The sequence below is a fragment of the Phodopus roborovskii genome, unplaced genomic scaffold (genome assembly GCF_943737965.1).
Source record: "Phodopus roborovskii unplaced genomic scaffold, PHOROB, whole genome shotgun sequence".
Classification (NCBI taxonomy): Eukaryota; Metazoa; Chordata; class Mammalia; order Rodentia; family Cricetidae; genus Phodopus; species Phodopus roborovskii.
This window is the reverse complement of record NW_026126563.1, coordinates 11515973-11542304: the sequence shown is the minus strand read 5'-3', so window position 1 is coordinate 11542304 and position 26332 is coordinate 11515973. Positions and strand designations below refer to the sequence as shown.

Below are 26332 nucleotides of genomic sequence, written 5' to 3'. Positions count from 1 at the left end.
GGGTGGGCGGGTACAGGTCTAAATATCTTTGCTTCAAGTCAACCAGCTGAGGCATCTTTTTAGAAAAGTATTTTATATGTTTGACTTTAATATAAAAGTCCATCAAAAGAAACATTTGAAGTGTAAAAAAAAAATTGAAAATTAGGCCAGGCGATGTTGGTGTACACCTTTAATCCCAGCACTCAGGAGGCACAAGCAGGCGGATCTCTTGTGAGTTCAAGGCCAGCCTCACAGCCTCATCTACAAATCTACACAGGGAAACCCTGTCTTGAAAAAAAAAAAGGAAAGAAAGGAAAAATAAAAAAAAAAAAAAAAAAAAAGAAAAGAAAGAAAATTATCAGTGCATACTTGTAATCTCAGAATTTTGGGGAGGCTGAGGCAGGAGGCTTGCCAGTTAAGGACTACATAGTGAGACCTGACCTCAAAGGGAAAGCAAAGATAGGATCAATTGGGCAAGTAAAACTGCTTGGCATCACCATGTGTGCCAGGCGACCCTGAAACTTACATAAAGGCCGAGAAGGAGAAAAGCGAGGCCCGGAAATCGTCCTCTGACTTTCACACGTGTGCGGTGGCATGCCCACACAGTAATAATGCAAGGGAAACCCTTATGCTGTGTTATTAAGGTTGTATTAGGTGCTGACTTGTTCACGATCTGGATTCAGAGGTCAGAATACTGTTTGAGTGTATGTAATGTAAGCTTTTTACTTAATGGAAATGCAAACTTTCCATCTAAGCAATTTTATCTGTTGTCTACCCTGTCAAAACAAAGTTGCATGTGTCTTCCTAGGTTCTCACTCTGAAGATCTTCTGGAAGAATTGCTCTGCAGCCTGGTGCAGTTAATCACTGACACTCCACTCTTGTAAGTTCCGCCTGAGCCAGGCTTTATCTTCATTGTATAATGAAATGACAATTGATTGTGCGGAAGAGGTGTCCATGTGCATGTGCGTGCGTGTGTGTGTTTGTATGTGTGTTTGTGTGCATGTGTTTGTATGTGTGTTTGTGTGCATGTGTTTGTGTGTGTATGTGTGTGTGCGTGCCTGTGTGCGTGTGTGTGTGTGTATGTGTGTTTGTGTGTGTGTGCATGCGTGCGTGTGTGTGTGTTTGTGTGCATGTGTTTGTGTGTGCGTGCATGTGTATGTGTGCGTGTGTGTGCGTGTGTGTGTTTGTGTGCGTGTGTTTGTGTGTGCGTGCATGTGTGTGTATGTGTGCGTGTGTGTGCGTGTGTGTGTGTGTGTATGTGTGTGTAGTGTGCAGAGGCCAATGCTGGGTGACTTCCCCTCCCCTTCTTTTCCTTTTTCTTGAGACAGGGCCTCACTGTGTAACTCTGGTTAGCTTAGAACTCGCTCTGTAGACCAGGCTGGCCTTGAATTCATAGAAATCCACCTGCCTCTGCCTCCCGAGTGCTGGGATTAGAGGTGTGCACCACTATGCCTAGCTCCCTTATTTTCTGAGACAGAATCTTTTAAGGAACCAGACTTCTTAGTCTTGGCTGTCCTGGCTGGCCAGCAAGCCCGAGGGATCTGTACCGGCTCTGGGGTTGCAGGTGTGTGGCACCTCACTAGGCTCTGGTGTGGGCGCTGAGGACCCCAATCCGGGATCTACTGTTTTCCCAAGCCCTATGTTGAAGAGCTTGTGAGTTTTGTATAGCGTTTAAGGATCATCCACCTATGAACTCTTTTTATCTCTTTTCCCTGGTAATGTGTAGACTGTGTCCACCTGTCTTGCTTACCTTTCTGTTGCTGTGACAAAACACCATGAGCAAGGCAATGTACTGGGGAAAAAGCATTTAATTTTAGGGCAGGGTTCCAGAGGTTAGTAGAGTCCATGACCACCCTGGCAGGGAGCATGGCAGGCAGGCAGGCAGCAGGCAGGCAGACAGGCAGGCAGGCAGCAGGCAGGCAGGCAGGCAGGCAGGCAGCAGGCAGGCAGGCAGGCAGGCAGCAGACAGGTAAGCAGGCAGTAGGCAGGCAGGCAGGAGGCAGGAGGCAGGCATGGTGTTGGAGCAGGAGCTGAGAGCTCACATATTGAGACAACATGAGACAGAGAGACAGCTTTCTGGACTTTTGAAAACTCAAAGCTCATTCCCAGCTCACTCTCTTCCAACAAGGCCACACCTTCTAACCGTTCCCAAACAGTTCCAGCAACCCGGGACAAAGCACTCAGATATATATGGGGTTACGGGTGCATTCTTATTCAAACCGCCCATCAAACACTAGTTTTGTGTTAAGGGAGGATGACTAAGTCTTCAGTACTGTCCACGATGGCTGACTGGGAATTGCATTGACTCAGTCAGGAGAGATCCCGAGGGCCGATATGAATGAGCAGTTGGAGAGAAGCAAATTGAATCCAGTCTGTGGTAGGGGAACACACACCGCAGAGCAGAGTGTCCTCTTTCCCCTGACTTGTTGGGTCTGTGTTGGGTTTAGAGAGAGGACAGACCTCTTTCCGGTGTCCTTTGAAGCTAGGTGTGCTCCTTGAGATGCAGCTGGGGAGGCCCTCCAGGGAGACTCTTGGGTAAAGTTCTTCACGGGGAGCGTACTCAATGGAGAAGTGTGTGGTTTTCCCTCTGACAGCTTTTTCCTGCGCCCTGGAACGCAGACGAGGCCTTTGGAGCTGCATGCCCATCCTGGCACCATGGGCCAGTTGTCTCAGAGCAGTTTTGCTTTGATGTCACTGAGCTACTGAACCAAAGTCAACAACTGCCCTTCCCACTCCCTCACCCTGGGCTTCTCGTGACAAAAATAGACCCTTATTGGTTTATGCTGCCGTAACTGGGTTTTGATCACCGCAACTCAGTGCAGTTCCCATGTGTATGAAAATTCTATCTGTTCTGATCCATCGCTTCTCACCCCCTTCATAACTGATGCGCCTTCAGAACCCTTGTTAGGCGTTTCTTTCATCATTGCCTTTTGCGTGCGCTGACTACCTGTTTATATACTATGGTCCTTAGGAAACCTATGAGCCTTTGACACATCTGTGACGTTCGTCTGTCCCCGAAGAACCAATTTCATTATTTTTGAAAGTTTACAAAGTTGATTGACTTATATTTGAGACAAAATCCTTTTTGTTGTTTTGTTTGTTTGTTTGTTTTTTGAGACTTTCTCCATGTAGCCCTGTCTGTCCTGGAACTCACTCTGTAGACCAGGCCAGCCTCAGACACACAGAGATCCCCCAGCCTCTGCCTCCCAGTGCTGTGATTAAAGATGTGTGCAGCCACCACCACCCAGCTGAGACAAAGCGGTTATGTTGGCCTTGCTGGTGTGAAATCTCAGTCCTCTGACCTCATCTGTCTCAGTAGCTGGGATGAGAATGTGTCATTTATTACATTTTAAAATACTCGTATCCACTTATTTATTGTGTGTGTGCGTGCACATGCTCACGCATCCATGTGCATGGGCATGCATGTACCATAGTACATGCGTGGAAGTCAGGATAACTTTGGGAATAAGTTGTCTCCTTCTACCATGTGGTCCTGAGGATTGAACTCAGGTTATCAGGCTTAGTGGTAAGCACCATCACCTGATCTGTCTCTCTGGTCCCAGACAACATATTTTAAGGGGTTAGATAATATTTATTAGACAGGGACTTATGTATCTCAGGCTGCCCTTGAACTCACTGTATAGCTAAAGGAGACTTTGAAATTTATAAAAGGAAGATTTATTTTTATTTTATATGTATGAGTATTTTGCCTGCATGTGTGGTACTGGAGACTAAACCAGGCATGCCAATCATGCACCCTACCAGCTGACCTGTGTCTCCAGCCATGCAAAGGAATTAGTTTTAAACAAAGAAGTTCTTCAGGTTTATCATTGTGAAGTATCAAAACACGGAGAAACAGGTTATTTGCCTCTGCTTCGGAAAGAAAAGACAAGTATCTGCAAACAGATAGGCTCCTGGGGATATTGTACGTGAACCCATACTTTAGTTAGAGATGGAGAGAGGAGATGCACTGAGCCTTGCCGTGCTTTGTGTTCACTTCTGCAGCCTCGCAGGTAAGCTGAGACAAGTAGAGTTGCCTGCTGGAGAAGGACCTGGGGGTCTAGCTTCCCACCAGTGTGCACTGTGATGCACAGAGGCGTTCCCACCAGTGTGCGTTGTGATGCACAGAGGCGTTCACACCAGTGTGCACTGTGATGCGCAGAGGCGCTCACACCAGTGTGCACCGTGATGCACAGAGGCGTTCACACCAGTGTGCACTGTGATGCACAGAGGCGTTCCCACCAGTGTGCACTGTGATGCACAGAGGCATTCCCACCAGTGTGCACTGTGATGCGCAGAGGCGTTCCCACCAGTGTGCACTGTGATGCACAGAGGCGCTCACACCAGTGTGCACTGTGTTGCACAGAGGCGTTCACATGCCTACCGGTCCTCTTTGTTTGTTTTGAGCAGGATTTTCCTATCGCTCAGGATGGCAGTGTAGGCCCAGCTTGTAGTTCCCAGGTTCATCAGTAACTCCGTAGCCACATCACATGGTTTGGGCCCTTGCAGTGATACATGAGCAGGTGTTGTCATGTCTCAGAGCACCTGGATTTCAAGTCCTTTGTTTTGTATACTGCCCTCTTCCTACTTAGAACATGGAGATAGTGCTAAGAGTGTCACTTGCAAGGAACAAGGGCTATTAGTGATACTTAAAATTGCCGTGAGTGCTCAGTGTCTCTTATCTGTATTTCTTCTTACATGAGAAAAACAAATCCCTCTCTTGGTTAAGCCACTGTTATATATATTCAGAATGGGGTAGAGAACCCATATATTACCTGCTCTTTTCTCATCATGTTTTTTATGTTTCTGACTTACTTTCTAAAATTATACTTTAATCAGGTCTGGTGACATATGCCTATAACCCTAGCACGTGGGAGGCTGAGGCAAGAAGATGGTGAATTAATGGACATCCTCAGCTACGTAATGAGTTCCAGGCCAGCCTAGGCTACATAGTGAGACTCAGTCTGAAACAAACAAAAAATTGGGTTTTAATAACATTTGTTTTCAACAGTTGAATGTATACTCTTTCAGCCTTTATTGATGACGTTTTGTTGACGGTAGAGAGAGGGAAGTGGTAAATATGTTTAGATAATAAATAGGCTGTGAGTACAGTGAATGGAGCAGCTGTGTAGCAGAGCAAGCAGACAGTGTTGGAGTATATCAGACATTCAGTGTTTTAATGTGTTTATCCTTTTTAAATGGATTGAAAATGCACAGGCAGCCAGATGTCTTGTGTTGTGTGTGCTCAGCTCTAACCAGCTGCTGCAAGTTTCTTATGATTTAATGTCCTTGGAACTCCACCTTCCAAGAAAGTTTGTATTGGTTACAGTTGCCATGAGAAAGCAGCTACCCTGTAAGTGCTTCTTCTACCCCAACCGCATGGCAGCATCCGAGACTGAGACCAGCTCCTGACTTAAGGTGGATGTTAATATAAAAATGGGATGAGCTCTTCACTCCTGAGCATCTTCCATCTAGCTGTAATGCTTTGCAGTCTCTCTTGGCTTACCTGTGTTGAATTAGCAAGGGAATCATTAGAATTCTAATTTTAGTAGCCATGTAGAGTAATTTCAAAGTAGCTGAAATCTTTTTCCTGTGAGACTATTAAATCTTTCTGTTAAAATTGAAAGCAAAATGATTACCATAAATAGCATACTTACGTTTATTATGTGTGTGTACATGTGTGTCACATACTTATTTAGATACCTATAATTTGGCGCAATCAGTTAGGTTGCGGTACTTACCCTTCCCTACAGCTCTTGTATACCCTAAGGTAGCTCGAACTTACTGTGTAGCCAAGGATGACCTTAAGCTTCCAAATCTCTTGCTCTCAACACCTGAGTGGTTTGTGTAAACTAGTAAATGGTTCTTTATTAGAAACAGGATCAGGCTCAGGCTAAGCCTGGTAGGCCGGTCCCTAGTCAGGAGCCTGAAGCAAGACTTGCCTGGGGTACGGGTTAAGTTCAAAGGCCAGCCTGAAGAATTTACTGAGATCTCCTCTCAAAATAAAAACTAAAACCTAAAACCTAAAAGATACCTTAACGGGAGAGTGCACTCCTAGCATTCACAAGCCCAGTAGTCCTAGCTGTAGAAATTCATTGCAGTGAACTCTGGGAGTTTTAAAACATGTTTTCATTAAAGATGAGCACTTATTTTATCAGCAGGCTTGTGATACTATACGAGTGGCTTAATTATGTTAGTAACTGAGAAGTCACCCTTTTAAAAAGGGTTTCACTCACTGTGGCCGCTCTTCCCCTGGGCCTTACCCCACTCGTCTGACCTGTGTAAGACCTGCTCATTATTACCTGGATGAGAACCAGAAACTCTGGAAGGTTGAGAGCCAGGGATCTACTCCCGACCATCCAACTCATATAACAGGCCTAGAGCCGCTATGACCGTCAGGTTGTGGCAGATTGGCGACATAGAGCGACTGGCCCTAAACGTGGCGGTCTGCGCTGGTCTCCCGTCTAGCAGGTACCCACCCCCTGCTCAGCTCAGCCCTGACCTTCGGACGGTCTGCTGCTGTGAGCCTGGCCTGTGTGTGTCTGGAGCCTTCTTTCTCTCTGCCTGGGAGCAGCTGAGGCTTTCTTGGCCCCTTTGTGCCTCTGATGCTGACCTTCTGAGGACCCCTCGTTCCTTCAAACCCTCCTCCTGGCATCCCAGTGCAGCATGCTCCTCAGGTGGCTCTCATCTGGAGGTGACTGTTGGGCAGGTATGGATGGGGACTCCACGCCCTGTGATCTCTGAGCTACCAACGCTGGCTGGAAGTTGACCCGGTGCTGGGCAGAGGACCCTGTGCTCAGTGTCTTGAAGGCACAGTGGATGTGTACACGGAGCATCTGGTCACTTCTCACACATATTCAGTACTTGGCTCCTAGAAGTCATGCTTGCCTTAACCTCCACCCCAAACTTGTTTTTAACTAATTGAACTTATTGCTTTTACTTAAAAAAAAAAAAAAAAAAAAAGGTTTTCATTTATTCTTTGGGAATTCTGCATGATATCCTTTGATCATATTCATTCTCCTCCAACTTTCCTAGATCCTCTCCACCTCTCTACCAATCTATGTCTTCCCTTTCAATAATACTACTACTAATATAATAAAAACAAAAGCAAAACCCATGAGATACAGTTTGTGCTAGCCAACTGCTCCTGAGTCATGTGGCTGCCTTGGCGTATGCATATGTTCCAAATGTCGCACCACTGAAGAAAACTGCCTTTTCCTCCACCAGCAGCAGTCAGTTCCTTGGCTAGGCATGGACCTTCAGAGAGATCACATATCCAGACTGTAACAGAGACATAGTGATTCACAATGGCTAGGCCAGGCCTTTGAAGAAGCAAAAGGGATCAGGGTAGGGTTCTCTCAGGACTGAATATGTATTTGTAGAATCCAGGGTATGTGAGATTGATGATAGCAAGTCTAGAAAATTATGGCTGGAAAGGCTGTGTTGTTTGAAAGTCATGGACGTTAGAGGACTAAACTTGAGCTGTGTTTCAGATTCCAGATTAAGGTACAACAGAAAATGTAGATATTTTCCTCTCAACGCCACTTTGGAATTTAAGGAGGTTTGAAAATGATCATCTAGGTTGTAAAATCCAATACATCAACAAGATTTCGGAAATGTAGTTGCTATAAACGCACATTTATTCAGACCATAGTCTTTAGATATTACATTGTGAAAATCTGAGTATGGAAGATGTTTCTGCTGACAGTGAAAGTATTAGGTGGGTTTCTTTGTTTCTGAGACAGGGTCTTGCTGTGTAGCCCTGGCTATCCTGAAACTTGTGCCGACCAGGCTAGTCTTGAATTCAAAGAGGTCCATTCGCTTCTGCCTTTCAGTTGCTGGAATTAAAGGCGTGTGCTGCCACACCGGACTTGTAAGTGGTTCCTCATGAATTCTCCAGTTGTTGATAAGAATGAAGGCATGAGATGTCTGTGGGTGAGGGTGAAGGACTTAACTCTGGGGGTAATGTCGATTCACAAACACTTCTCAAAGCCAGCTCCAGTGGACTGGCTTAAGCAGGCCAGCATTTGAGTTTTAACTGCTACTCATTAAAATGTAGCATGGCTGTCTGGCTGAATTAGGAATTTAAGACATTATAAGCATTGAATTTAAGGTACAGAATTTTCATATACCAGGTAGTATTATATATTAATAGGTTACAATAGCTTTTTTAAAAACCATTTTTATTACAGGTTTGTTTTTAGAGCCGGAGAGGTGGCTCAGTGGTTAAGAGCTCTGGCTGCTCTTCCAGAGGACATGGGTTTGGTTCCGAGAACCACATGGCCGTTCGCAGTTGTAACTCCAGTTTCAGGGGACCCAATGCCCCTTTCTGGCCTCTTTGAGCATCAGGCATCTACTTTTACACTTGTGCAAATCACTTATACCCACAAAATAAATTAATAAAAAGGATATTTATTCCTTCAACATATGTGTTGGGTTCCTGTACCTGTGTGCAGGTACTGTGGAGTCCAGAAGAAAGTATCGCATTGGCTTCTGTGATGCTAGAGTGACGGGGTTGGCCGTTGCCCAACCTAGGTGCTGGGAACTGAACTCAGCTCTTCTGCAAGAGCGACACTAAGCTGTGATTCATTTACTTAGCTCACAGTAGGTCTCGTTGTTGTTAGAAAATTTATGACAGCACCTTGGCTTGGGGAATCCCAATTAAAATTTTTAGTATGGAAAATTTTAAGACCTGTGTTATTGAAAAAAATTTTTTTGATCCAAGTGTAGTGTTGATTTTGCAAGATAGATGTTTAGATTTTTTTTCCCCACAAATGCTTAAATGATTACTGTTAAGAACTATTGGATACATTTTGTAGCGGGAAGAACAAAACCACTAATTCCGGACCCAGGCCCTAAGTTTTAAATCGGTTCTCTTGCTAACTGCTGTCGAGTGTGACACCAGACCTCAGCAGAGCCAAGAGTGTAGCTAGAAGTGCGTGTATGCTGAGCCTACATGAAGCCCTGAGGTCAGTCTTCATTACAGATGGCTGTGAGCCTCCAACCATGTGGGTGCTGGGAATCGAACTCAGGACCTCTGGAAGAGCAACCAGCTCTCTTAACCGCTGAGCCATCACTCCAGCCACCCCCCCCCCCCAAATCAATCTTCACTGCTTGCTTCGGCAAAAGAGATAGCAGCTAGTTGAGGTAGACTGTCACTTGGAAAAGACCTCCAAACACACATAGTTCACTTTGAAAATGGTTCAGCCAAGGGACAGGATGCCTAAGTAGCTCTCATGGCTGTTTATTGCAGGAATCCTGCGGGGTGGGGGGTGGGGTATGGGGGCGGGGGCGGGGGGGGGGGTGGCTGACACACGGGGAACTGACTGTTCTCTATCCAGTAGTTTCCTCTTACCTGTGAGTTTGCTCTCTCTGGTTTTAATAATTGTGGTTGCCTGAGCCCAAGACTCATCCATCAGTTTTGTCATTCATTTTTTTTTTTTTTTTTTTTTTTTTGGTGATTACTTTTTCATAGTACATACTTTGTTAGGTTTGTACCCAAGTGCTTTGTTTTTTAGGCATTCTAATGGAAGTGTACACTGTGGCTCTATAATTCACGGAACTTTTTATTTATGCCTGCCCGGATGACTCTCCTTCTGCCTCCTTGCAGCTGCCTCGCTGTACCTTTTTGCTATTTAAATTATTGTCTTTACATTGCTCTTAGAGATTTAAAGAGTAGTGGGGCTGGAGAGCTGGCTCAGAGGTTAAGAGCATTGACTGCTCTTCCAGAGGTCCCGAGTTCAATTCCCAGCAACCTCATGTTGGCTCACAACCATCTGTAATGAGATCTGGTGCCTTCTGCCAGCATGCAGGCATCCATGCAAACAGAACACTGTACACGTAGTAAATAAGTACATCTTTAAAGAGATGAGAGAGTAGTGATGACCAGAGGCTGGGAGGGAGAGGGGAGAGTGAAGAAGGATAGGTTCAGGAGTGAACGTGCAGTGGTCTATCCTAGTTTTTTTTAGCATAGCAAGAAAGAGGGATTTTCAGTGTTTCTAGGAAATAATGGATGTCTAAGGCGACACAGTAATCATTTGATCATTACACATTATGTACATGTCAAAAATATCATCATATCCCATGAGTCTGTCTGAACTTTTTGAACCAATTAAAAGTCAAAGAGGGGACACTTTCCAGGAAATTACCTCTTTCGGTCCCACCAGTCAGAAGTAGAAGTGACCCTGGGCAATTGGTGTCCCGCAGTTTGTTGTCAACAGTGAGGCTGAGATATCTCTACTTCATCCCGTGTTTCCTACAAGACCATGTCTCACTGTGTGACTCAGCCTGACCTGGAATTGTGAGCCTCCTGCCTCAGTTTCCCAAACAGTGGGTCTGTAGACAGATGCCTCCAAGGCCAGCTAATATCTCCTTTTTTGTGTGTATGTTGAACTTTGCTTCAAAACGATTGGTGGCTGTATTTTAAACATTCAGTGGAGTTACATGAATACAGAACTAGTTCTTTGAAAACCTGTAAGAATTGTAGAATAAGTGTTTGTGTTTCTGAGGCTTGTCCCTGAACTTTTATGTGGGACAGAGATGACACCTAAGATAGTGGATGGCAGTTGTGAAACCAGGTTAGACCTGACCCCTGATCAAACTGCTATATAGACTCTGGAGTCTTAGTTCATGGTAGAGCGCACACTTAAAAGAGAGATGACCCTGGGTTTAATTCCTGGCACAAAGTGTTACCAGCACGTGAGCATCTGAAATGTATAATGCTACTTTTTATCCTCTCCTCTTGAGTATCCATGTTGGCTCAAATAACTATTTCTACATTTTCATCTTAATCATTTGAACTTGTCGGCTGTTTTTATTAAACTTATGTTCCATTTACGGTACCATCAGGTTTCTTACCAACAATATGTCAAAGGAGCATGTTTTTTCTTTTGCGTTCAGTGACTTTGCCCTTCGCCAACACTAACACCATTTCATGGTGGCTTTTGCCTTTGTCCAAGTGTCCCACTCTGCTCCAGCAGAGCAGTGCAAGGTCGTGGCTCCTGTCTTCGTTTTAGTCACATGAAATTAGTAACTTGCTCTAACAGTAGGACATTTCCAGACCAGATGGTGGAAAGTTCTTGGGAAAATATGGCAGCCAAAGTTGCCCTTCATCTCTCCAAAGTTGACTTGGCTTTGGCAGTTGTGTAATGAAAATCTTCTGTAGATTATACAAGGACTTCAAAACAAGAAAGATCTGGTGGCATAAAACATTTTTCAATTTTGAAAAATTATTCCACTCAGCATGGTAGAATTTTGGTTCCTTTCATGTTTTGTCCTCTTGGACTCATTTCCCTGGTGATTTGGCATTTTGTATAGCTCAGTTAATATTTTAAATTTTGTTACCATAGAAATTTAACACTACCTCAAGTTCGTTGTTTTCTTTTTAGCATTATCTGCAGTTAGAGTAGGAAATGACATCAGAGCTCGCATTGCCTAGTGTCCTTATTTGTGAAGAAGAGAACCGAGACCCACAGATTCTGTGATTGGAATCAGCAGCACTGATAAAGACGTGAGGAGAGACCCAGCTTTCCTGATTTTGAGTGGCTGGTCCTTGCGGCATACTACCGGGGTGCTGGTGGCATTGTTCATATGCTCTTAATTTATATGTCATCAGATTTTAATTGGTAAAAGACAGGCAGGGTTAGTGCCAATCCAGAGTAATTTATTTTTTGTATAGGTTGATGCTCTTTGTGGGGGAGGGGTTGTGAGTCAGGGTCTCACCATGTATACCTACCTGGCTGTCCTGGAATTTGCTTTGGTCTGTAGAGCTAGTTCCAGGGCAGTCAGGGCTAGATGAAGAAACCCTGTCTTGAAAAACAAAGCAAAACAAAAATTGCGCAATATCCTGTTGCATGTCAGGTCAGCTTGTCAGATCAGCATGTATTTAAGTATTCTTCTATTTAACTATTTTTATTCTACTTATTTAAATTTTTTTCATATATTTTGATCTTATTCTTTCCCCTTCTTCAACTCCTCCCAGAAGTTCGCCATCTCCCTACCTACCCAACTTATGTTCTTTCTCTCAAAATAAAACATGAAAATCAACACAAACAAAAACAGTAAGACAGAAAATAACAACAACAAAAGCCCACGACAATCAAACATGGAATCTGTTTTGTGTTGGCCGTCCGCTCGCGAGCACAGTGCCTACCGTGGAGCATGGCTGACGCCCGCAGTAGTGCTGCTCTGGGGAAAACTGGCTTTCCTTTTCCCAGCAGTTGTCAATTACAGGTATCGTCTGGGTCAGAGGTGGGATTTATACCTGCCTCCCTTCTCAGTGCTGGGACTGTCTTGTTTGAACCTGTGCGGCTCCTGGGTGTGCTGCCACAGTCTCTGAGTTCCATGTGTATCGGTGCCACCATGTCCCAAAGATGTGGTGTCCTTGCAGGCAGCTACCACGCGTTTCCACCTCCTCTTCCACAGAGGTCTCTGGTGCTCGAGGGGAGGGGTTTGATAAAGATGCCCCATTTAATACTGAGTGCTCCACAGCCTCTCACCCCGCACTTGTCTGTCTGCGGCTCTCTGCGTCAGTTACCATCCACTGAATGAAGAAACGTCTCCGATGAGGGTAAAGTGATGCACTGATCTATGCTAGAAGGCCTAAATGTGAGTGTATATGTATGAATTGAGAACTAATACAGGTAAGATTGCAGGGTAATCTAGAGTTGGTTAACCACATTTGTATCAAGAATTGCAGCTTAATCTATAGAGTCAGCTAACCACATTTGTATCAGAGATTTCAGATTAATCTGTAGAGTCAGCTAACCACATTTGTATCAGAGATTTCAGATTAATCTATAAGAGTCAGCTAATCAAATTTGTATCAGGATTGTGGTTACTAGTTTTTTTAAAGGTAGGCTTTGAACTCACTGTGTGTACCAACGTTGCTGTGAGACCTAGGGTGACTGTCCAGGTAGCTTGCTGTTTCTGTCCTCGCTGTACCTTTTGGAAGTTGCCCATCCACACTTCCTGTCCACCCTAGTATCGTTATTTTCCTTCTCAGGTCTTGATGAGGTTGAAGATTAAACTATCACAACTATTATTCTCTCTTCCTAGTTAGATATATTAGGTACTAGACTTACGTTTTCCAGCTTAGGACAACTCTATTGTAAACTCCGTTATGCCTTCACCCTAGGACTAGATATGTAGGTCATTTTGTTCTCGATTTTCCTTTTCTTAGAGCACACTTGTTATTCACTGTTTTGTATATAGTTTTGTAACAAGCCTAAATCTTTTCTTTAGACTAAAAGGGGAATTGTAGTGGGATAGTTACTTTGTCTCCTTCTGTGGCACTGACCACGCCCATTGGGGGTGGAGCCAGGGGCCGAAGTGACCTGTGGAAGGAGGTCTGAGGAGGAGCCGGGGAACGCTCTCTTGATGGTGGGACTCGGACAGGAGAGCATCTGGTGGAACTTGCTGGTGTTCACCTGTTTAGGTTGTAAGTTATTTCTCCCTGAATAAACATCTATTCGGCCTGTTTGTTTATCCTGATCCTTATTTAACTGCAATGTCTTCCTTTTCTCTCCTCGTGTGGATTTGTAGGTAAGTGCCACCATGCCATACTTGTATTAGGACATATAATACACACACACAGAGAAAAAGAGAGAGAGAATTAGGACATATAATACACACATACACAGAAAGAGAGAGAGAGAGATGGACAGTTTGAATTTAAAATGTAAGTGGAAAGATAAAGTGCTTGGACCATTTTAAAAAATTAAAAAGGAGAGATTTTTTGTAGTCAGACTTTCTTTGTACCCACCAGCTCCCAAATAATGACACAGAGACTTATATTAATTATGAAAGGTTTGGCCTAACTTGGGCTTGTTCCTAACTACCTCTTAAAACTTAAATTAATCCATCTATAGTAATCAATCTTCTGCCACGTGGCTAATTACCTCTGCTCAGTACCATGCACCCTACTTTTCCCATGTCTAGCTGGTGAATTCTGCCTTTCTTCTTCCCAGAGTTCCTGTATTTTCCCAGAAGTCCCGCCTATCCTCTCCTGCCTTGCTATTGGCTGTTTGGCTCTTTAAGAAGACGCCTTGGCTGAAAAACATCTTCACAGCATACAAAAAGATTATCCCACAATAATTCTCTCTTCACTGTTAGGAAGACATTTGGCTAGCTAGGGCAGGTTTTTCTTGAAATCTGCAGATAGTCGAAAGTGGTAAATAAAATATTTTATCTATCCCCGAGTTGGCAACTGCTAATTTTTGAAATGACAGCGTATTTTGTGGTGGAGGAGCGTGTTTTTCCACCTTTAGCACTAGCTGTGGTCTTAATACTGAGCAGGGAGTATGAGCAGCCTGTATGCTGTATGAGCAGGGAGTATGGCACTTTTCGGGGTCGGTTCCCCAAATAGTTTTCATTGTCCGTTCTGACACAGTTAAAAGTACCTGTAGTTGGCTATTACTAATAGTACTTGCTGTCTTGTGCAGGCCAGTATCCTCCTTTATCTTTTAACTGTCTAGTAAAGTGAGCAGGAAATTTTTATTGCGTGTCCAGTTAGGCTAGCATTTTCACACATTGTGGCATCAGCAGAGCTAAGAGCAGGCATAGAAATCTGTGATTCCCAGTAAAGAGCCTAGGTGTGGTCAGCTAATTTTTGAGTGTTTGCAGGTAATACATTTGGGGACAGTGGCAAGGTTTTTGTCATTAACAAACCCCGAGGATCCTCAAAGCTTTGGGAGGGCATGGTCCCTGGGAAGCTGAAATTGGCAGACACTTGCATTTTGGCTGTATGTTTTCTTAAATCCTGTTTCTTTAATGGCTGTTCAAAAGATTTTTCAGTGTGCTCTGAAGGTTTTTACCCCAGGTGGACAAGACTCAGATTTGGACTGGTTATTTTGATTCAGAGTTTAAAAAATAAAAGTAAAACCCTAGTCCTGTGGTTCTAACCTATGGTTTGTGACCCAGTTGGGGGTGGAACAACCCTTTCACAGGGAATGCATAAAAATATTTACATTATAATTCATAATGATAGCAAAAATATAGCTATGCAGTAGCAACAGAAAGAATTTTGTGGTTGGGGTCACCACATCATGAGGAACTGTATTAAGGTTTGCAGCCTTACGGAGGTTGAGAACCAATGCACTAGCCATTTTTAGTACTGTTTACTGCTAGAAATGGATTAAATGGGGGCATGGGCTACCTTGCCTCAGCCTTGCTTCAAAGAATAATTATTTTTGCTGTTGCTACTAGTTCTGTTACTGTGTCCCCAGGAGTCTAGTGAATTTTTATACAGAGTGCTGGATTATGAATAGTATTTGGAAGCTGAGAGCTTGAGATTTTTTTTTTCTCCACCAGTGAAATTTTGTTTTGGTAACACAAAATGATATTAATTTTTCTCTGTAACTGTGAGCAGACAGTAACTGTAACTAGGGGTGACAGTCCAACAGATCCATGATTATTTCTTGTCAGCTCCTTGTGTGTGCTAGGGATAAAATACTAACAGGACATAAGTTCTAGCCGCAGGCTACGGCTGAGAAGAGTGAGTACATAATGATGCTAGGCTGTAAACGTCTGTGCAGAGAGAGTAATGTGGGGGAGTGCATCGGCCCAGGGTGCACGGGTGTGTCCCTCACACGCTGCAAACTTTCTCACACACTGGGAAACTTCAGCAGAGTCAGATGGAGCCCTGTTGCCTCCCAGCTGGTGGGAGAGCATTCTTTCAGGAGGAAGATCAGGTGCAAGCCCTGAGCTGGGCACATGCTTAGGTATCCAAGTAGGCCTGTCAAACTGGAGGGGAAGGGACAAGACCAGAGGTGATGGATGACGCAGCAAGTTAGGGTGCTCTGTTACAAGTCATGGGGTCTCGGAGGGTGAGTCAGGGACTCTCTTCCCTATAAGGTGAGGAGCTACTGGTGGTCATAACCTTTCGTTAGATACTTTCCAGCTGGGAGTAGTGTAACTATAGTCAGTAATTCCGTCATAAAGAGGGGGAGAGGAGGGCTGAGGCAGGAGGATTATGAGCTGCAGGCTATCTTGGGTTACATAGAGAATTCAGTGGCTATAGATTTCACTGAATGCAGTCATTTTTTTTTCTTTTGCTCTGTACATTCAGTACATGCTATTAGAAATTAAGTCTTTGTCATCCAAAAATTCTCAGGCAAGTGGAGAGAACTAGAAAAAAACATCCTAAGTGAGGTATCCCAAAACCACAAAGACAAATATAGTATGTACTCACTCATAAGTGGATACAAGACATAAAGCAAAAGATTCCCAGACTACAGTCTACAATGCCAGAGAAGCTAGAACCCTCTTCTGGAAACAGATGGAAGCAGATGCAGAAATCCACAACTAACCATTGGGCCAAGCTCCTGGAGTACAACTGAAGTGAGGGAGGAACTATAATATGAACAAGGAGTCAAGAGCATGATGGGAAACCCACAGAATCAGCTGACCCGAGCTAGTGAGAGATCACTGACTCAGGTCTGACAGATGGGGAACCTGCATAACTGAACTAGACTCCCTGAATACAGGTGACAGTGGTGTGACTGGGACAATATATGAGGCCACTGGCGGTGGGTCCAGGATGTCACTCTAATGCACAAGCTGACTTAGTGGAGCCCATTCTGTATGGAGAGACGCCTTGCTTAGGGATGTGGGGGTGGAGAGGTGCCTTGGCGTAGACCAAGTTGGCATCAAACTTGGAGTGGTTCTCTCGCCAACCCCTTATGAGGGCTGAGCTAGCTAAGGGCTCTTCCCACCTACCTGGATTGGGGAGTGGGCAGGCAAGCTGGGATGCTGGCTGCCTGCAGCCTTGGTTCCCGTCGCTCTGTGTTGGACACCTGCAGGGGGCAATTCAGGCCGGTGGACGCAGTGGCAAGTGGCGCCCTCTAGTGTTACAGCTCCATGTTGTCTCTCCCCTTAGCCTCACGCATGCAGTCCTATGCTGGCCTTGGCAGCAGCACCTGGCTCCTGGCGGACAGCAGTATTGGCGCTCCTATGCTTGGGTCTGAGGCCCTCTGCCCTGACAAGCTCTCTGGAGTCCCCTAGGTCGTCTCCATTTCCCTGTTCTCCTGTCTTTGCTTTCACTTCCCTCCTTGCCCAGGCTGTGGTGGAATTGTTCAGTGCTCCTTCGGTCGACGGTTCGTCTTCCTGCTGGGACACCATTCAGTGGAGGACTGGGGCTCCTTGGGAGCTTCTCGGGGAACTGGGCGTGGCCTAAGCAGGGATGGCTCAGGTGCAGGTGTCCCCCCACCACACACACACACATCTGGGATGTCAGTGCCTGTCTACGGGAAGATCAGGCCTAGAGCAGTTGCTGCAAGGTCTCAGTAGCTTCTTCAGTGTTCTGGCAGGAGCCTGTGCCTTGGGAAGCCAGGCTGGAGACCTGGGCGTGGCTGGCAGGTGAGCTGTTTGAGAGAGCCGTACTGGCTGAGGGAGACAAGATACCAGCCTGGGGTCCTGAGACTACTCAGCCTCTTTTATTGCCAAGCCATTGGTGGATGCTTTTGAGCTTAGCAGGGACTGCCTTGGGTGATGCAGATTCCTAGTACCGGACCTGTTGGGATTCTGCCCACCTGTATGTTCTTTAGCTGTCGAGTCCGGGGTGCCAGACTTGCTGCTACTGCCCTCAGTGATAGCTCTGCCCTGTGCTATCCCCGCTGCTACTAGTTTAGCCTGCGCTACAGAAAGTGGGCAGGAAATACCACTCCAGAGTACGGACCCGATATGACACCAGGGGGACAGCATGGGAAAGAGCGAGCTTGCTTAGGTAGCTGAGCAGGGGTGCTTGGGCCAATCCCAGCTTTACCTCTGGCTCTACAGTCATCAAAGCCTGTCTTTTGTCCACTCTTGGCCTCGCCAGCACTCACAGTGGACCCTCCATCAGGGCAGGTGCTGTCCTTGCTGGGAGAAGTGGCTCATCACACTTGTGGTTGCACAGCTACTACAAACTGTTTCAATAGCCCCGACTGGGGGCCTGGCACCCAGCAACCAGTGCACCGGCTGCAGTCTTGGCCATAGTTGTGGCAAGGCTAGTGTGGCACATTGAAGGCGGCTGGTGCTGGTCCAGGGCTGGCCTTTCTGGCTGTTTTTCTCATGGCAGCTCTGGCAGCAAGAGCAAGTCCCGGAGCTGTTAATGGAGAGTCGGTTTGCCCTATCCGAACAGGGTCCTTGCGTATGTATTCGGAGTGAATGTCAGAAAGATACATTTTGTGTGTTTTCCCTCACCCCCTTTTCCTTACAGAACAGCATCTTACTGTGCTGTGAAATGAACGTCTGCTCTGTGGCATTAGAAGCTGCTTAATGTATGTAAGCACCTCCTGCGTTTATTACACCAGCAGCAGTCCACACCCAGACTGCCTGCAGCTTACCTTCCTGTAAATTACCCATGTCTCTGCGTCATTGCTCTATTTCTGGGTAAGAATGACCCTGCCTGGGCACACTGTGCATGCCTGTAATCTCAGTATTTGAGGGGTTGAGGCAGAAGGATCACAGTGAATTTGAGACTAGCCTAGGATATATAGTGAGTTTAGGGTTAGCCTAGGCTATATGATGAATCCTAGTCTCAAAAAAAGTCCAATAACGATCCAAGCATTAGCTGTTTAAACATCCACTATTATTGAGCAACTTTTATTTCCTCAGAGGTCTGAGTAGAGCTCAACCTGTTACTTGTGACTCATACATCAAGGGATTGTGGTCAGGGCCGTGATGTCTGAGGCTTCAAGTGGGGGAGGGCTTCCTAAAGCTGACGTTGGGCGTTGACAGGGTTTCCTTCTCGCAGCACTGCTGGAGTGGGGGCCTCTCTTCCTTGCTAGCTGGTGACAGGAGACCTCATTTAGCTCTTTGCCCTTGGACTTTTCCACATGCCGGCCCACAAGACTGTCTAGTGAGTATGTGTTCCTGACAGGCCTGGGCCCTTTAAATTAATGACTATTGTGAGTAGAATCCTATCTGGTCACCTGTGCCATCAAAGGTGAGTTGTTAGTGACTGGCTTATTTTTCATTCAGTTCAAGGAATGAGAAATAGCCTGGCCTGGTGGTGCACACCTTTAATCCCAGCACTTAGGAAGCAGAGGCAGGTGGGTCTTTGAGTTCAAGGCCAACCTGGTCTACAAAGCAAGGCTCAGAACAGCCAGGTATACACAGAGAAACCCTGTCTCAAAAAGAAAAAAGAAACGAGAAATAGACACAAGATAATTTATAGCAGTAATTAAGGAAATGTCTTTGCTGAGAGTATAGACGTGGGCAGCCATGCATTGGTATACTGTTTATTTTCCCTCTCTGTTGTGACATGGTCTAATGTAGCCCAGGCTAGCCTCAAGCTTGCTGTAGCCATTGATGACCTTGAACTACTGGTCCTCTGGCCTTACCTCCTAAATGCTAAGCATTACTGACCTATTAGGCCTTGCTGCCCTCTCCCTCCTCCCCTCTCCCTCCTCCCCTCTCCCTCCTCCCCTACCTCCCTTCTCTTCACCCCTCCTCCTTCTTTCCCTCCTCCTCCCCGTCTCTCCCCTCCCCCCAAGGACTTTATTTTACTACCGACTCATGAATTAGGAAGTGTGAAAGGAAACATGGGTCCAGGTTTTTCCAAGTGAGGTAAAGAAAGCTCCAGAAAGCTCCAGAAAGCAAGTGGTCTGGCACACTTGTGTACTTCTCACTTGACCAGTCCCAAATCCCTAGACCTAAGTGCAAAGTGAGAGGGTGGCTTCCAGATGTTTTCTTTTTCTTTTCAACCTCTCTAAAAAAATTTCTTCATGTGTGAGTCTGTGTTTTTTTCTGGATTAGGGTCTTAACAAGATGAACAAGTACTGTGTCAGTGAGCTGTAGCCATAGGAGGGGTGTGTGTGTGTGTGTGTGTGTGTGTGTGTGTGTGTGTGTGCGCGCGCGCGCATGCATGTATGTGCATGTGTATGTGTGTGAGAATGTGAACTTGTGTTTTGGTGTGTATGTGGGCTTATGTATGTATGCATGTATGTATTATGTGTGTGTCTATGTATGTGCATGTATGTGTTTATATGCGTGTGTGTATATATGTATATATGTACATGTGTGTATATGTATGTGTGTATATATGTATGCATATATGTGTGTGTGTATATATGTATGCATATATATGTGTGTGTGTGTGTGTGTGAATATGTATGCATTGCAGTACTGGGGATTGAACCTAGGGCCTCTCGCATGCTGGTCAAGTGCTCTATCACTGAGCTGTGTCACTAGTATGCTCTCCTTCCCGTAACTTCTGAGACAGGATCTTGCTAAGTTGACCAGTTGACTTCTTGCCTCAGTCTTTTGTTTCTAAAATGTATCTGTACCAGTGGTGTCTCCTTAAAATAGCTGGTTCCGTTTAGACTTGTCTGGTCGAGAGCCCGTTATCTTAGATGCTTAATGAACTGCCATTTAGTAGCTCCCCAGTACCTTTCTTTGGATTTCCCATGAAAAGCTTCAGACTTGTAAAAATGTTTTACATGAAAAGTGTGTACCACATTTTCATCATTCGCCTGTCTGTTGATGGACCGTCGGCTGATCCCGTGGCCTTGCTAAAATTAGAAGAGCTCTGGCGGGCTGTAGAGTCCATCCTTTGGGAATATGCCCAGGGCTGGATAGCTCTGGCATAGTAGTTGTCGTCCACTGTTTGAGAAGCCACCACACTGATTCCCACAACGGCTTCACTGGTTCACACTCCATTATCAGTGTCTTTGCCCAGGAGAATCTGATGTCTTTAGTTTCCTTGATGTTGGCCATTGTAAGTGGGGTGAGAGGGAATCTCAAAGTAGTTTTAATTCACTTTTGTCTGCTGGTTGGTTAGAGATATTCAACACTTTAACATTTTTTTTGTCATTTATTTCCTCTGAAAACTGTGTGCCTCAGATGATTGATTGGCCATTTATTATTGTTTGGCGGTTTTTTGCGTATATATGTTTACTTTTTTTGTAATTCCTTAAAAAACAAAACAAAACAAAAAAATGGGTGTTTGTGGTGCACACTTTTAGTCCCAGTACTTGGGATGCAGTGGCAGGTAGATCTCTGTGAGTTCAAGGCTAGCCTGGTCTACAGAGTGAGTCCTGGGACAGGCTCCAAAAACAATACAGAGAAACTCTGTCTCAAAAAACCAAAACAAAACAAACCCCATAAAACCCAAATGTTTTATTTTTAATTAAAAAATACATTTATATTTGTGGGTGGGTGGGGTTGTGTACTGGAGACAGGATTGCAGTGCCCATGAGGCCAGACATAGCATTAAATCCCACGGAGCTGGAGTGACAGGCAATTGGAAACCATCCTATGGTTCTGGGAAATAAAGTCAGTGCAGTTCTTAACAAAAATAAAGAAATATACTTTCTATTTTTTTTTTTTGGTGTGCATGTCTTTGTGTCCTGTGTGTGTGTATGTGTGTGTGCGAGTCTGTGTGTGTCTGTGTGTGTGTCTATGTCTGTATGTGTGTATGTGCATCTGTGTGTCCTGTGTCTGTATGTATGTGTGTGTGTATGTAGGTGTCTGTGTGTGTCCTGTGTCTGTATATGTGTGTGTATGTGCATCTGTGTGTCCTGTGTCTGTATGTAGGTGTCTGTGTGTCCTGTGTCTGTATGTGTGTTAGAGATAAGCACAGAAGTTAAAGCAGATCTTCAGAGAAGAACCCTGTTGTTACCATCCACCAGCAGACTAGTAGGACATGGGCACTGGAAAGTAGGAAAATAAAGAGATTGTAGGTCTAAACATAGGAATTAATGACTGGGAAGGGGTGTAACATTTCGGTCTGACTTAATTTAATCAATTTATTTATTTTATTTAGTTTTTTGAGATAGGGTTTCTTTTTGTACCCTTGGCTGTCCTACAACTAGCTCTGTAGATGAGGCTGACCTTGAACCTACAGAGATCTGCCTGCCTTTGCTTCCTGAGTGTTGGGATTAAAAGTGTACATCACCAGCCACCACCTGGCTTGACTTAATTTTTATGTGAAGTGTTTTTTTTTTTTTTTTTTAGCTAACGTGACAAACTTGAAGATGTAGTTTTGACTTTTCAATGTACAGTTTCTGTGGGAAGAGCAGTATTTTAACCTTCCGGACTGATCATTGATTACTCTGTCTCCCCCATGCCCTCAGAGATATTACGTATGAGATATCGGTGGAGGCGATCTCGGCCATGGTTGTCTTCCTTTCCTGCCAGCTCTTTCACAAGGAGGTGTTGCGACAGAGCATCAGTCACAAGTATCTGATGCAAGGCCCCTGGTATGTTCAACTTTAAAGTTGCCCTTTTTAAGGACAAGCAAACCACTGTGATACTTAATCTGTTATTTCTAGCATTGTCTTCTCACCCGAGTGTAGGCCTTTCACCAACCTGACATTTCTTTAGATTGTCCTGTTGTTATTATCCAACACGACACGAGGCCAAATTGTGGTTCTTGTCCACTCTGTCTGTCCTGTCTGCCGTTTTCCCCGGCTTCATTAGTGCGTCTGATTGTTTTGTAGACTGCGTGATGTCTTTTCTCACTTCCTTCCTTCTTTCTCTGTGAGCAGGTATGAAGTCCTACTTGCTTATTCAAACTGTTCTTGAACCTCCTTCTCTTTACTTGTTCCTTTGAATCTACAGTTGTCCCTTGGGCGGGAACCAGCTGAGAACACCAAAACCTGCCAGAGCCTAAAACACACAGTCCATGATCCTGGCACGTCCTCCCGTGTGCTTTAGATGACATATAGTTCTTAATGCAGTGTGAATGCTTTATCAATGACTGACACACTGCGTTGTTTGGAAAATAATGATAAAGTTCAGTATAGATTAGGTTTTTTTTTTTTACTGAATATTTTGAATTTGTGACTGGCTGAAATGGTGAATGCAGAATCTGAGGCTATGGTACTTTGGAATTGGAAGGGCTGACCTCTGTGATCTGAGCCGTCACCTTTTATTTAGACACTGCCAGCAGCCTCTTCACTGTCATAATTTACTGAGTATCTATTTATTATATGCTAAACACGTGCTGGGCTTCAGAGCTCAGCTCCTTAGCAGATGCTTATGGGAATATGGATAAACATAACACCCTGCCTTTCTGTTGGCACAACTTTCAAAAAGCTTTAAATCAAGCATGTCTTGAAAAAAAGTTAGGTTTTGTTGAAGTTTGCACAGTAGTTCTGGGGACATGGCTGTGGGCAGAGTACTTGCCAAGTGAGTGAAGGTTGTGGTCAGCAAAGAGGAGCGTTGTCTTCACTGAGCTCTCCTGGCTGCCGAGGTTGCCATGGTTACCCCTGTCGTATGTTCTCGGGCTCTTGTAGCGCCCTTTGGGTAGTCACACAAAGAAGAGACTCTGGTGTCGAAGTTTAGTGCTGTGTCTGGTTATCGTCTTCTTACTAGAAGAGACCCACGTGTATGTATCACAGGGCATTGTGCAGCAAGAGACAAGCCAGTCCGTGGGTGAGCTCCACACTTACCTTCTGACCTAACCTCCGGGCTCCACTGCCAAACACCATAGTGAGTTTTAGTTCCCACCATCTTCCTGCCTCAGATTGAGGGTTAAACTCCAATATGAATTACAGAAGAGACTGACGAGACTGGATGCTTAGCAGAACATGTGGAATTCACTGACAGGAATGGGGAGCAGAGTCCTTCCTATCTAAATCCTCTAACAGGGATGGAGTGCCCTGGCCTGGAGGTAATGTCTGACATGTTAGGGCTTTTGACTGACAATTTATTTCCTACAGTGGTAAAAGTATAACAGTTGCATTTTTCATAGATGATGTTAGTAATCTTAGTTTCTAAGTCCTTAGGTTTTTATAGTATCATTATAATGTCAGGTACTCAAACCGAATATTCTTATCCTGTTCTTGTGGTTTATCTTAGAAGCCATGGTCATCGATAATACATACAAGAATCTATAAGTTGACTAGAGATTATAGAAATTACTTTACCACCTATAATTGGGTAACTGGAGTTTGATTCTTAAAAAATAAGTCTTATTGCCATTTAATTCTTACATTTCTCTGCCGACTTTTACATTACAACCTTTCTTCAATACAGAATATTCTGTATTATCCACTGAATTTATAATTGCTTGCAATTTTATGTAAATTACAAATAAGGCAACAGATGCTTGCGTTTTAATGATTTGACTCATGCCTTCTGTCATGATAAGAGGCCACACCAGTGTCGAGGCTTGAGTCAAGTGTGTGATGCTGCCATATTCCTTGAGTAGGATTAATGGCAGACATATTTCTGTGTTGTTATGCAGAATTAGGGGTCTCCCAAGAACAGGAGTTTGATTTTTTTTTTTTTTTCCCTTCCTTTCTGTGTAGTCTCCCTTACACCAGCAAACTTGTGAAAACCTTACTTTACAACTTTATCAGACAAGAAAAGCCCCCTCCACCCGGAAGCCACGTTTTCCCTCCGCAGTCGGATGGAGGAGGACTACTGTATGGACTGGCATCAGGAGTAGCAAGTAAGTCCTTCAGACTTTCCATTCCGTATCTATATACACATTGTCTATATTGGCCTAAGAAGGTTTGTTCACTTGGCTGTCACCATTATCCGTTCTATTGGATCTGTGCAGCTGGGTAAATGTACATACTAAAAGAAATTAAAATATTAATCCTTCCAATCTCTGTGGTGGTTCGTGTTATATGCATGTAAATAATGAATAGATTATTTAGCTATAGAACAGAACATGCACGTGGTAAATATGCGTATCGTACAAGTTCTGGTTATTAAGAGAGTAAAGTTGAGGCGTTAGAAGCGCTTCACTCCGTGTGTTCTAGGGGCATCTTTCTGCCGTGAGTCGGTTTTGGTTAGGATTCCATTGCATGAACTCGCTGCTTGGTGCGGTGCCGTATTGAGAGGTTTGGAAGAGTTTGTGATTAACCCTGCCGTGGCACAATGTTGAGTTGCAGATGCTGTAGCCGAAGAACAGCCCTTCTCTCCCGCATAGCAGGTGTCGTCTCTGCAGCAGAGTTCAGAGCTACAGATGTGGCGAGTACACAGTACCTTTCCCTCCCTTTTTAATGGTGGCCCAGCCTGTGTGAGCTAACACAGCTGCGAGCTTTGCCTTCATTTTAAAGGAGAAGTAGCAGGAGACCTGGGCAGCTTCCTGCCTCCTTCGTGGGAGCATTGTGGTGCAGAATTGCAGAGTGCTGCGTCCCAAAGGGGTGCCCCCAGTGGAATGCGTCTGTGGCATGCTGTCCGCGAACAAGCATCACAGTGCCGCAGTCTACCTTACCACCAGGCTTGCCAGATCCTCACTAAGGTGGCGGCCTTGTCCCGTGACCTAAGCAACTCATACGTAAGGCAGACTGTAGATTTGCCCACCTCTGGTTTCTCTGGGGATTGTGAGTTTAAATCCGTTTGGTGTCACTCACACTCTTATGTTTGGTACTGAGGGGCCAGCCTAGAATGTCACATTGCATTGTTTCTTCATCTGCTGCTCCGGGCCCCCAGCACCCAGACTGTTCCAGGTGACACAGTGGCATGCAGCTCCCTCGTGACCTGAAGGCAGCATATGAATGAATGGCTTTCTAGTCTCCTGGGAAGACTTAACTGGTCTGTTAGTGTCTTCTTTCCGCCCCCCCCCCCATTATCTCTTAAGTGGTGTGAGTATTAGAAAATTGAGTGATTCCCAATATTCTAATGTAATTGAAGATATTTTTTACCCCCTAGGAAGCAAGTTATTATTTACTTTCCTTAAAACAGTGGTCATACTTGATAGTTTTTTTTTTCTTCAAACAAGTTTGTATATAGTTTTTAATTTTTCTTTCATTTACATGTTGTATCTGGTGACTTTGTCATTGGTTTGCTAAGTGCCAACAAACTTGAATTTTAAGATTTAGATCTGCATTAACTAGCAGACAGAATATTACAGTAAGTGCCTTAACTGTTTCCCTGCCCTTTGAATGAAAAGGGCAGTCACTGAAATTATTCCTGAAGTAACTTTTAATGATTCTGTAGTCCTTTTTCATTGTCTTAAAAATTTAGTATTTCATAAATATTAATCCATTGTAAGTGTAAGTTAGACATTAAACCGAGCACAATTACACGTTAAACATAATCACAGAGATGTTTTAAACAGAAGCCCACCACGTGGGCTGGTTAAGTTCCTTGGTGCCCTCTTTTAGAAATAAGTAGAAGGTGAGGGGAAAAAGTTTTTTATTCCAGGTGAATCTATAAAGACCAGATTTTACATATTGTGAACATCCTTTTAGTATCTAACTGATAGGCCTATCAGATTTAGAAAAGCTGCAAATGAAGCAAAAAAGAAAAAAAAATCTAGTGTACTCAGTCAAAATCTGAATTTCAGATAAGTCATTTTGAAAATACAGTTTGTGTCAAATAGTACATGCAATATACTTGGGCCAAAAACCTGCCCAAAATTCAGTTAGGGTGTAGATTTGTGGTTTTTAACATGCTATACCAACCACAAGG

The 26332-nt window shown here is 44.5% G+C and overlaps 1 protein-coding gene across 1 annotated transcript in view; it reads left to right on the top strand.

Annotated features, from left to right (window-relative positions):
* Dym (dymeclin) overlaps nucleotides 1-26332 on the top strand; it is a 233793-nt gene that overhangs the window by 39205 nt on the left and 168256 nt on the right. Inside the window, exons 6-8 of the mRNA XM_051201990.1 lie at nucleotides 788-860; nucleotides 22036-22161; nucleotides 24217-24359. Of these exons, the coding sequence (XP_051057947.1) occupies nucleotides 788-860; nucleotides 22036-22161; nucleotides 24217-24359 (342 nt within the window). The remainder of the gene's footprint in view (nucleotides 1-787; nucleotides 861-22035; nucleotides 22162-24216; nucleotides 24360-26332) is intronic.